Consider the following 14230-nt stretch of genomic DNA (forward strand, 5'->3'; position numbering starts at 1 on the left):
ATTTTAAAAAAAATGTTTAATTTATCTGTACAATTTATTAATTTTAGGTCCATGTATGTAGTTTTCTTTTTTTTCATTAAAAATTTGACTTCAACGCAAAAATCTTCACTTCCTTTAACACAACTATATTTTAAATCTTTATAATTAATTGCCGGACATCAAATTATGTATTAAAATGTTAAATATTAAAATGGTCATTTTATTGTTAGTGTTTATTTTACTGCATTAATAGAAATAATAACAATATCCAGTACTACTACTACTATTAATTATAATAATAATAATGATAATAATTATAATTATAACATTTTGATGAAAAAAAAAATTTTTTTAAATGATATACAGTTAAATTAAACATTTTTTTTCAAAATTGAATAATGGTTGCCATAGTGTAAATGACATTCATTTAATTTTGAACTTAAAGTCAAGAATTATGAGTCAAATCGACTTGAAAAAATTTGGTCAATTCAAATCATGTTATTAATAGGTGTTACCATTATAAAAATACATTTTGTATTGAACATGAGCGCACCGTAAGTGTTAAAAATTTGAAAATGTCACAAAATATCTATTTCAGTACCTCCTGAGTTCCGCCCAAAATTAATTTCAATACAAGTTCATCCGGCCGAAATATTTAGTGTTACTTTAAATCGTTATCGCACTGTATATTACTATATTATACTAGGTACATCAAAATATTGTATAAATTATTGATCTGAATAATTTGATTACAACAAATATATTTACACGTGATTTTATTGTTTATTTTTGATAAGTTTTCATGTTTATATTTATAATATAATAATACTACCTGTCTTGCGGTATCATATAAATATCAAAGTAAAAGGCCAAACAATATATGTAATCTAGCGAGGTATTGCATCAGTTCTTAGACATTAATATTATGTTATAAATTACTAAACTATTTTATAATTCTTTACTAATATCATTATACAGTGCACCATCACCTTATTAATCCTATTCTTAAGGGAAGTATATGTCGATTGAACCGTTTATAAAACGCAAAAGGGGTATCAGTTCAAATATATTATAGATAATGACTATGAAAGTACTGACATGTTAGACCTAAGGACCACCCAATAATATATGGTGGATAATTAGGCATAAACGATTTGAGTCGCATTTTGTAATACTTTGGTGGTAATCGTTTTATAATTGTATGTATTATACTTATATATACTTACTATTATATCTTGTAAGTTTAGGAAAATTGTATTGAATAGAATTTCTTACTTTTCGAGATTTTTATTTTTCACTGTTTTGGCTCCAGTTTAACTGCCGTCTCTATAATGCATGCGCATGTATATTGTATATATTATATTATAATATTGCTTTTACAATAGTATATTAACAATATATATTTATATTTTAGTTCATTTTCTCTGTATCGTTTTTGCAAGTTTTTCGTATCTATGCAACGATTTGTCATTGAATTCAAATATTTTAACCATAGACCTTACACAGTTATACTACTATACGAGCAATAAGTGTATGGAAAACGTACAAACACAGAAGGTGCTTTATGATTACCCGATTACTCGTACGTACGGTAGAACGGGGTAGTAGGGTAATATGTATATATTATATTATACAGATTATTGTATTTTTACATTTTTATTGAAGACAGCTTATGCATCACTGCCAAATGTTGTTACGTAGTTATATGGTGTTGTTGTACAATATACCTACAGAGTTCTTGTCTAATAGAATAAGCCATAAGCGGCCTATGATTTTAACACATCTATTATCGGGACTACAAATGAATTTTTACCCACATTTTATACCTATATTGCACAGCAGATCATTAATGCATTCATATTATTACCAATAAAATGTCTCTATTGGATCATCATAATTTTCATTTTTAATCATTAACAACAACATGGAATCAATGATAATATTATTTTGCCATAAGGCGATGTATATTAATTAATTTTGTTTGTTGATAAGATCCACATAACACAATTTTCTATCAACTGATTATATTATTTAGGAAGTACAGACGTATTATAGATAAAAACGTTAATTAAGCAACACAATATCTTATCACTTTCGTTAGGTTGAATACCATAATATTGCTGATATAAAAACCCGATGTCTTACCAGCCATTTCGTTTTAAATTATTATATAGTGTATTCTATAATATTTATATTTACTTAAATTGATCAGATTCCGAAGTTTTTATTTTCAGTTTATTATTCGAAGCAGTTTTGAAGATTTTACTGCAAGAAACTACGAAGATTTCTACATTCAAACGTAATACAATTTTATTTTATTATTATAACTTAACAAACTAAGCTTCGTGAATAAATTAATTACCATTTGGTAGTTAACAAGTTCACGCAAAAATTATTAGGTACTACATTATTGGTCAGGTTGGACAACAATTTCGATAAGATCAAACATATTAATCATGTTTATCGGTTCATTTTGTTATCGTTTTATTATACTATTTATACTGTTCATGAGTTCATTGTAATAGTACAGTTGACGGTTTAACGTGTTAAAAAATATTTTAAATCATAACTGGTTGTTGTTTGCTTGTTATTTGTTTTAAGCTTAACAATTTTTTCTTTCAAGATGTACTTTTTGATATAAAATAAATCAAACTAATTAATTTGAAGTTTATAATTTTAAATGGGTCCATTTATAAAATAAATTTTAAATTGTATGTTTTATGATTAGCATTGAACAGTTTTAGTTCAAAAACATAGACAACATACTAAACATTAAGCTATAAATACTTTTAAACTAAAAGAGACATAATATCATGAAGACTTTAAGAAAAAATATTTCCATGAAATTGGTAAGTTTTGTACTTTTATCCCATTTTAGTCATTTATTATTAATTATGGACTAAAATAATCAATTTTTAAATTTTTAAGTAGATACATAACTATTAAAATTAAAAAAAACATTGATTTTCAAAACAAAATTGGCTATAGATATTTAAAACTTTACTTAAAATATTAAGTACATTTTATTCTATTATTTTAATCATTTATCAAAAGGATTGATATTAATTGTTAAGTTATTAAAATATTGACAACTATACATTTAATATTCTTTTTTCCTTAAACAGTTTTTTAAAATAATATTATAAAACCTAAATTTTGTAAAACCTTTTACTTTCACAGTTTATAAACTCTCTATGAAAACTAATTTACGATCGTTTAATATTACATACTAAGTACATTGTCTACTAAATGTTTGTATTATATTTGTATATTAATGATTTATGTATCGTCAAGTAATTATTATGATTATCTTAAAAAATAAAAATGTAATGCGGTTATTTTGTCTTGAGAACGGCTAAATCTATTTTGCCAATTTAAAAAAAAATATGTTTGTAATAGTCCAAATGAGGTTTTTAAGAAAAGAAAAATTAGAAAAGTTACCCGGAAAATTGGAAAATTGGAATACCTAACAGAAAATGTTTTTCTGACTGACTGCCTGATCAACATAGAGCATAAACTATGTTATCTGGAGACTTGATATTTATATGGCATACCTTAGTGGCTTAGTATACCACCATGTAAGAGTGCACTATAAGAAAGGATTTTCCAAAATTCGTATTTTAATGAGGTGCTCACACTAGGGTTCTAAGACTTTTCAGATCTAAAATGAAAATTGAATATTTTTTTTTTGTTTATAAATGGTTTCCATTGATTACATCTTACAGATTATAATATTAATAGTAGAAATAATTAGAGAAAATAATTTTTTTTCGTACATAAAATATAAATGGTTATTGGTTGCCATTAGTTACTCTGGTAGATGAGGTAAAAGCATGCATCAAATCTTTGCGTTTATGACCTAGGATAAATAAATCTGAAAACAATTTATTGATATTGAGTGTTGAATGTATGGTTGACGTTTTTGTACTCAAAAACTACTTGACCAACTTAGTGAAAATTTTAAATTGTTTCTTAGATAGTAGTTTGAACTACGTTCGATTTATACTAAGTGCTATTACAATCCTCTACAGGTGAATTGTCCACCCCGGTCGAGTTAATTCAAAAAGCAATATACATCGATACCGATTTTTCCGTGAACTAAGGTGTACTAAAACCAAAATACATAAAATATAGTGGCACGTATATGTCTATTTAAACCTATATTTTATATTTTTTCATAGGAAAGTCAAAACTACTAGCATTTAAAAAAAAAGTTGCTTTGATTTTGGCTTGTTCACTATTATATAACATACTGTTGGTATGCAATAAGTTAATAACAATAATAATGAAATATTATTATTGATTTATTTATTAAATGATTTACACCCACAGGGGTTACAAGTACAGTTAATATGATAATAAAATATTAAACATAATATGAATTCCACATAATTTATTTATACTAATAATATAATACATTTATAGCGCAATATTTTAATTTTATCTGATTATTTATAGAAAATCAAAATCTTTTAAATCATTACAGAAGCTTAACATTCATATATAGGACTTCTTAGAGCAAAATTGTTCACTTGTATTCTGGTATATAAACCACGACAAATATGTTTGATAACTCGAAGTTAATTAAAAAAGAAATTGCATCATCTGTAATACATTTGAACTGTCAATGAGGCCATTAAAATATTATATACCAACAAACAACACTTTGGTAATAATTTAATACTATATAATTTTGTAAAAATGATGTGAGAATTATTCTCAGATATTATATAACATATTATATCTATGTTGTATTCTATTTTAAACCATTAATTAAGTAGTATACTTGACTATTTGAGTGTGGAACTTATTTCTATAATGAACATAATATATTATTATCGATGTATTTTTTTAATACACATTTTTGAATGTCCTCATTAACAGTCCAAATGTATTGTAAATGATCTCTTTTAATTGACTTACATTATCTTATAAAAAATAAAATTTTAATATGTAATGTCATATAAATATTAATTACTATAATTTTCAAAAAATCATAGTCCCGTATATTTTACCCTAATGGCCTAATACCATGGATGAACTATCCTAAGTAGTCTTAGTAGTTAGTCCACGTGTACTAAACTTTGTAAAAACTTTGATAATTTAAAAATTTAAATTTGTATTTAGATACATCGACATATCCGCAGTAGAAACGAATAAATATTAAATATAGTTTGATCGTTTAGGATCAATACTGTTAAACATTGACTCTGTCTCGGTGATGTGTCGACTATTAGAGTATAATAAAGAAAATCATGAAGGGTAATTTTAATGAGTAAGAACTTCTCAGAGGACTGATCAATATTAGATGAAGGACACAAAAAATAAGGTTTTAGTTTTCCTTCAAATTTTTATGTTTTTACCAAAATATAGTAATGTATTATATTATGATTTGAGACAGTGGAACTAAATAATGCCATTGTAGAACAATACTGCTGGGTAATACATTTGGAGATGAGTTTCATTCAAATAACTGATCTAATTTTAAAAATAATTTAGGCACTTATGCATTACTCATTTTGCAGGGTTATTAAAATTCCATAAACAAAAAATAATATTTTTTAAAAATGTTCTACAGCATACGATATTTGTCATATTATTGTGGTAGCAGTAAATACATTAAAATAACAACAATTAATTTTTAAAATTCAAAATGTCAATGTTAAATTCCTTATCAGCTTGTCTTATTCATATTTTATATGATATTCAGGACTAGATAATAAACGAAGAACTCCAGCAGTTTTTTTAAATTTTAAATTGTATTCATATTTCTATGGATAATTTTAAAACTAAAATTCCATGTACAGTATTTCAATTTGTTTTTTATTCTCTTTATAATAATCAATGACACAATCGAAGGCTATTAATAAACCTACAATATAACCTACTTCTGTAGTTGTGTTATGCATGCGCATTTTTCACGTGTTCGCCTGTACAGATCGTTATCATTAAACACGTGATGTATTTTATTTAAATGTAAAATGATAATCAATTTAATGACCTATAGGTAAGCTTAAATAGGTAGTAAAATATTTTCTTATTTTTATTTTATATTTAAATATGTAGTATTGTATTATAATAATTATATAATAGTATATAGTGTAATTGTGTAATTTGAATTTGAAGAAAAATACGTACCTCGTAGATAATAATATGTACAAACTTATTTTTTTCATGTATTTGACTCTAATTAATATGATCTTCAATTAATTAAGCAATATTACGAATTAATTAGATGCTAAAATTCAAAATAGTAATATTGTGATCCAACACTTACTTAACGATCGTTTTTCGATTAATATTATTGTTATTTTAATTATTTTTGTTTTTTTCTTACAGAATATGGCGCAGTATCAACTATATTCGTCCGCTAATGAACCAGCGTCAGTGGCTCATTGTCCAATAGATCGTCTAATTCCTGAGTATAGTCCTGAAGACCCACAACCGTCACACAATCAAAACAGTGCTATGCCGTTTACAATTGATTATTCATATTTCATAAATGACATTTCGTCTAAACGACAGCCGTCTCTACTTCGAGAAATTAGTAACTATAATGTTGTGATTGATGTCAGTGGCTTATATGTATTTACGATTTAGCCTATTTCAGCCTACCTATTATTTAAAAGATTTTTTTGCATTTCAAGAAAATATTTGGTCATATTGATGGATATTTTAATAATGCAGAACATACACACGTCTATAATGGTAGCTCTTCAAATAGTAACTGACAAAAATTAATGAGTTTTTGATAAATACATACCCCCCCCCCCCCCCCACATAGACAAAAACCTAAATACAAAACCCTGATTGATATATTGTGTGTTGTAATTGCAGCAATAAAAGACTTTTTTAAATGTAACACACTTATTGAATGTTCTTTCAGCTAGAGTGTTGGAGAAACTACCAAAAAGCTGCATAAAATTCGGCGTAGGAGTACCGAACGTACTAACATTTCCGTTCAAGAAAATTAGCGTGGAACTAATTACTGGAGAGAATATTAAACTTCAAGGTCAAGAACTCTCTGATGCCTTGCAATATCTGCCATCGGTTGGGTAAGCTTATTTAAATTTTTTTTTTATTATTCAATAGAAAACAATACATAATTAATCACATAATATGCTAGTTCCTACAAATCAAACTTTTAAGTTTCCGAAAGCTTTTAATATTATTTACCTAAACAATTGTATTCATTGACGAATGACCAAAAAAAAACAAATACATTTTGAGATATGAATTTGATATGAATACGATAATTCATACTTCAGATTATTTGGTTATAAACATTTATTGTATTATAGGTAATTATATAATCACGTGAATATTTAGATTAATTAATAAAATCAGTGTGATCGAATTAAGTGTCGTGTGGTTACTGATAGATAAAGATTACAAATCAAAACAACCGGATTGCATGCAAGGTATAATTTTGGGATGTCCGCTTCTGTGTAGTGTGGGTTTTGACCTAAAGACCATTATGTCATTTATAAAAAAAAAATAACGATTAGAAGCCTGACGCAATAGACTAAGACAATTTAATAAGATAGACATAATGGATGATTAAAATAACTAAAAAAATGGCTTAAATTCGTTCTAACTATCAGCATTAAACATTTTTTCCAAAAATTATTCATTATAATATTTAATGTATACCTACTTATAAGATTTAATTAGAATTTTCAATTTTCAATTTTATTTTTCGGATTCGAATGTATCGTTATTTGTAAACTCATATTCTAATTTATTGTTATGTATTCAAATTAGATATCGACCATTGATTAAAATATTGGAAGAAATACAAGACAGGTTTCATGGACCTCAATGTTGGAATAAAAGAAGTATCATTATGACATCTGGCGCACAAGAAGGATTATCAAAGGCTGTGGACATGTGAATGCGTTGCAACGACTCAGTGATTATGCCTGATCCTGTTTACACGGGAGCCGTTGACTTGGTAAAGCTATCGATACCTTAGTACCTTGCCGACACTATGCATAGATATTAAACTTTGAAATCATTATAATATAATAAATTATATCTATATATATATATACATCTTGCAACTGAAAAGTTATTATTTAAAATGCTAAGCTTACTGTAGACTGTATTTTTAATACCTCACTAATTACCAATAAAATAATAACTCATCTTAATCTAAATAATATTCAACATTGAAAATAATTTATGAAGTAACTCATTTTAATTGTATCATGAAATCTTATAGTAACCATATATTTACAGTTCAGACCATATGATGCTGAGATCATACCGATAGTACAAGATTCTTGTGGTATGGTGGTGGAAGAAATTGAGAAAGTTTTAGTTGAAAGAAAAAGAAAAAAGATGCCAATGCCCAAGGTAAGCTACTAATATATGTACGTTATAATGTATATAATGTGTATTATGTAAATTCTAGGGGTCTTTGACCCTTATTGCTTGTTACACTCGACAATCACACTAGATTTTGCCAACCTCCGGAATGTTTTATCTAAAATTATTTTTGTATTTCAATACTCATTTATACCTATTTATAATCTGGCATTTTTCGATATAACAATTACGTATATTATAATTTATAATCAATAAAAAATAATTCAAAAGTGTATCTATTTAATAAATATATTATATATCATATACGTTTATATCAATAGCATCTAATATTCTAAGCGTAGAACATAAACTACAGAAATATCAAAATTTTAAATTGTGTATTTGCTTACACTTTTGTTTTCTCAAAAATTGTATCAAAATATTCATGTAGTGTTAAGTTAGGCCTATTAATAGGAAATCAAACAATCGCAATTTAGGTAGTTACTTAGTCAAAATAAGAAAACCATAAACAGACTTTCTGAAAAAACTACTTTGGTAGTTGGTTTTAGGATTTTGAGTGAAGCAACGAATGTATTGATCTTACAATAATTATTAATTAATGTGTGATCGAGATATATAGTGGAAAAAATTCTCAAATCTTCATCTATGAGGGTGGTTTTTGATAGAAAATTGTATCTATAGTTCCCAATAGGTACTTCGTTTGACTTTTAAGAGGTAAAAAAATAAATAATTCTTAGTATTTTTCTTAAAAATTTTCGTAAAAAACAAAAACAAAAATGACAAAAAACGGAAATTCTTAAGCAATAAAAATGAAGAGTTACGATGTTAGTTATTAATTATTACTTTTAATTTGTTGAAATCCTAAATTATTTTTTGTCGAGTTTTGAAACTTTTAACTTTAAAGTAAATTATTATGTTTTATACACGAAATTACATTTTTAAAACATTCAAATTAATTGTAAAATATTGCCTATTTATAGTATATACCATATTACTAATAGTTAAATAAATTACCTACTATAATTAATAATGACTAGTAATATCTATAATGTATGAATATGATAATAGGCTTACAAACCGACTCCTCTCAGAATCTTTTTTCGTATAAAATGTATCTTCTTCTTCTACTAGAGCTTATAGCGGTCCATTTAAAACCATCGTCGCTTCTAACACGCTCTTCCACCTTCCCTGTCTTGGAAATTTTTTAATTTATACATTTTTCCTTTCCATGATTTATCATTGAATAAAAATTTAACACATCCATTAGTTAGTCATTGCAGTGACCTACTCAATGATAAGATACACTTTTTAAAGGCTATAATAATAATACTGTCACATTAAAATTAAAAATTACAATACACCTTTGTCCTATCTCCAATGATTAAGTTAGACAATTAGCCAATTTTCTATAATAATCCCACGCACAATGTTTATAACAGATTATTTATGTGAACCCTACTGCAACGAACCCTACAGGAACTACATTACCCACTCACAGGAAACGTGAAATTTACCGATTGGCTTGTGAATATAATATGCTCATTCTTGAAGACGATCCATATTACTACTTACATTTCGAAAAAGTAACTTTCAACACTTTTTGTTAAGATTATTAATAAACAATAATCGATTAACTGAAATATGGTTTTAGGAAAATCCTGTAAGTTTTTTGTCTATGGACACAGAGGGCAGTGTGCTTCGATTCGATTCGTTTTCGAAAATCATGAGCTCTGGTTTACGTGTTGGATTTGTAACCGGACCCATAACGTTACTGCATAGAATGGAACTACACATGCAAACATCATCAATGCACACTTCATCATTATCACAAGTACTTTTATACAAGCTCCTATCACAATGGGGCGAAGATGGTTTGATTTCTCATTTCATGCATATCAGAAACTTTTATAAGGAAAAGTTGGATTACACAATGTGTGCAGTTAATAAACATCTTCGAGGTAAGCAATCATTGTAATAAATAATTAACCTTAAAAAAGTATAATAAAATTTGAAAAAAAAAATCAAAATATAAATATTGTCAAAAATTATGAACGAGTTTGAGGGATCTAGTCGAGTGTACAGCCTGTTTACCGTTCCTTGCTAATTTTTTTTTAAATTTACAGTTTTGATATTCTTTTCTGCAAAAAACTGATTTTGTTCTGCAATGACTCATGACATCTAAATTTGGGGATCTGAATAAGTCTCAAATCTAAATTTCTTTCAATCCTTTCAGTCAATAAACTTCAATTACCAACCAAAGCTCTGTGATGCGTGTTAGTAACAACACCCTTCATAACGATTTCAAAATACCTAGGTCCTCCACTCACTTAAAAAAATTCCACTCCAACACTTTAGCCCACTCAAATCTCCTGATATCAAATTGCTCTTTTATTACTTTTGGACACGTGGCTTTCCAAATAAATAATTAAAATAAAAACAAGCTATACAAATTCAATCAAGTTGAAATAGCATTAGTGGACGCACGCTCTCCTCATTCAAGCCGCCAAACCTTGTACATTTTTTTATATATTTTATTACTTATTGTATTTTCTATTGTATTTTCTATTGTACAGATTGTAAATATTTGTTTTTCTTAATAAAAGAAAACAAATTAACTGTTTTGGGGCACTAACAAATGTTCTGGGGTAATTAATTGGTATCCATCAAAAATAGCGAAGTAATAATCGTCAAATAAAATAATTGAAAACTAAATAGTGAAAGTATCGACAATGGAATAACAACCACTAAGTAAAAAATAAATAAACTTTATTTTGGATAAGCGAAAAAGGCGAAATATATCGACAATAATATATATTTATACAGTGATTGGGTACCTACATGATTATTAGGAAATAAGTCATTGGTAATATTTAATCCTGGACAGTTATAAATAATAATAAAATATATATGTGACAAATAATAATTATAAGTTATACGTTTATAATACGTGTATAGGTATATAAAACTATTTAAGTATGTATTTACTAAATATGAATTTACACAGTTTTTCAAAATGTATTAAGATATTTTAAGGTTTTACTCAAAAAATGACACCACATAAGACGATTATTTGTATTTAACAGAATAACCGTTAAATCTTATTAGTAAAATTGTTAGGACTTTTATCTCAGAAATTTTGTTATCATAACAACATCCTATTAACCTAATAAATTTCTCTAAGCAGGACTAGCTGAATGGTACGAGCCAAATGGTGGCATGTTTCTGTGGTTGAAAATAATTGGACTGAACGATGCCAAACAATTAGTCGGTGATAGATGTTTGGGTAAATTAATACTTTTAGCTCCTGGATATGCGTTATCAGCCAATGCTGAAAATCCAAGTCCCTACATTCGACTTTCGTATTCCATTGCATCGCCAGAAGAAGTTGATCGAGTAAGTGTTATTTTTTTCAAAAAAGTAATTTTTGCAATATTTATTTTAACTTTTTGTATTCGATGTATATTACAAACAGTACCCACGCCCACTACTATATGAGACAAATGATAGTTATAGTTTAAAATAGGTTTGTATAGATATGTAGCAGCCACTTCGTGAAATCAATTTCAACATAGAAAGGTTTTTGGGATGAATACAACTTTTTTTCGAACCGATTTTGAGTAACGTCTTTTTTTGCCATAGAAACGCAAAATTAATAAAAAAAAATATAAATTTATATTAAAAATCAATCCATAACATTATCTTCAAATTCATTAAATTTCTGACAAAATGTAGCTCGCTATTCTAGATATTTGTCCACTTAACCATACCCAAAAACATAACTACGACTTCTCAATTTCCTTTGCAGAGGAATATCTAGTAACATGTTACTATTTTGGACGGTTATCAGATTATTTTTTCATGAACAGTTATATATTTCATGGATTTTAAACATATTTTTCACACTGACACTTATAGTACAGTTATAGTTTAGTATAGATTTGTATAGATGTATCGTAGGTTAGGTGAAATTGATCTTTTCACGAAAAATGTAAGTACCATTTCATGAATTAAAAACGAGATTTCATACTACACGTTGTACTACTTGTATACTATTAGTTTTTCCTCGTAAACTTAACCGAGTATATTCGAAGTGTAAAATTGTGTTATTATTCTAGGGAATATTACTGCTGGCGGAAGCTATACGAGAAGAATTGTTGGATCAGGGTGCGTAACAATAACACCAAATCATACTTATCAGTTAACGATTATGACTATAGAATAAGGATCTGTATGAATTTGCAACTATATTTTCGTTGATTGTATAATATTATGTTAAGTTATCGGTGATAACTTATCACATTGTTTAAGTTTTAAGTTTTAATTGTATTTTTTTTATTCATACCTAATAATACACATTGTAATTAAATAGTGAAAATAAAAATGTATGAAAAATTATTCTATTGTTTTTTGGTTTTGGTAAGCTCCAATTAGCACTAACTTACATTTCTGTGTAGGTAAATAACTTTGATATTACATACTGGATATTATTTAACTGTAGTACCTACTTTCCTACCCTATTGTGAAAATAATTACCTCATTTTAAGTCCTAGACATGTGTTGTTCCCAACGACTTACGTACACATAGATGAAGAAATGTATATACGCGAATATGTATATATTTTTCTTATACAATGATATATTATTGAATTCAAGTTTAACACCTTCCATTACAGTGGTCAGTAACCCAAACGACACCAATAATAATGTACAGTAGAACGGCAGACATTGTAATCTGTAAATTAATGGACATTCACTTATAGCCTAATATAAGATTAAAAACAAAAATTAAGGTGCCCTCAAATGATTTAGACCAGTACTGGCCTGCTCCATTGTATTTATACAAGCGTAAAAACCAATAATTAATTTTAAAAAAGGTAATAAATTATGTAACCGTTTACAGTTCTGGTGTGAAGTGTGGAACTACAGCAATGGATGTATTATATTTGAATTTAAATCATTACATTTACGAAAAAGTTAAAACGATCTGGGCAGAGGCAGTCTGTCAGCCTATTATACATTTTATACTCTTAAAAAATATTTTTTTTTTTATTATTAGTAATATACTAATATGGTATAAACCGTAAAATAAATAGATGATAAAATACAAACAATGTGAATGTTCTAAAAATATTATCGTGTATATAATTACATGGTTATGTACTTAAAAGTTTTAAATCCTCAAGAAAAATATTTTTGAATTACAACAAAACAACAAACATCGTTATTCTTTGTTTAAATGTCTAATTTAGAAGAAATTTGAACCTCAAATGTCTAAACAAAAAAAATCGTGCTAAAATGTGTCGTAGGTTGATATTTTGTTTTCAGTATGACTATTATGAATTTTGTATTCAATTTTCAAATCACAGAGTGATGGATGAATTTCTAGAGATTTCTCTATCATGGTAAGCATTTTCCTCCCCTAGCTAAGAATATATACTATTAAGAGGAAGTCAGTACGACTGTTCTATGATGAAAAACATAATTTACCATTTCTTAATTTTCTCAGCTCACATATATCATAGAAATACGAAACAAAAACACATTGAATAGCAAAAATATTATCTAGTGCCCTACGGTGCCGATTTTTTGTATCTTAATTTTGTTATTAGTTATAATGAATTAAAAAACTAAAAAAAATTGATATTTTAACCATTTACAAAACGTATTTAAATTTAAGTATCCCAAAATGGCACCGTAGGGCCCTAGATAATTTTGTCATTAACAATTTGTTTTTTGTTTCACCGCTTTATGACTTTCTCAACTCGAGAAAATAGAGAAATGCCGAAGTAATAAATTAATTTGGTTGATGGTGAAAAATATAATTCCGTAATCGACCTGTGCTGCACGTGTTTCCGTTGCAATAGCGGCATGGTTTTGACTTATGAATGTATTTTACCACCACTACAGCACAAGCAACTGA

At 27.0% G+C, this 14230-nt stretch overlaps 1 protein-coding gene across 1 annotated transcript; it reads left to right on the top strand.

Moving 5' to 3' along the window:
• Positions 1–2608: 2608 nt before the first annotated feature.
• Positions 2609–12705, top strand: LOC111031854 (kynurenine/alpha-aminoadipate aminotransferase, mitochondrial-like). Its single transcript, XM_022311961.1, is given in 9 exon segments — positions 2609–2828; positions 6319–6526; positions 6866–7034; positions 7744–7933; positions 8221–8337; positions 9750–9893; positions 9962–10268; positions 11495–11703; positions 12426–12705. Coding segments are annotated over 9 exon segments (1437 nt in total). The 5' UTR covers positions 2609–2792; the 3' UTR covers positions 12483–12705.
• The last annotated feature ends 1525 nt before the right edge of the window (positions 12706–14230 follow it).

Source organism: Myzus persicae, unplaced genomic scaffold, assembly GCF_001856785.1.
Source record: "Myzus persicae strain clone G006 unplaced genomic scaffold, MPER_G0061.0, whole genome shotgun sequence".
Lineage (NCBI taxonomy): Eukaryota > Metazoa > Arthropoda > Insecta > Hemiptera > Aphididae > Myzus > Myzus persicae.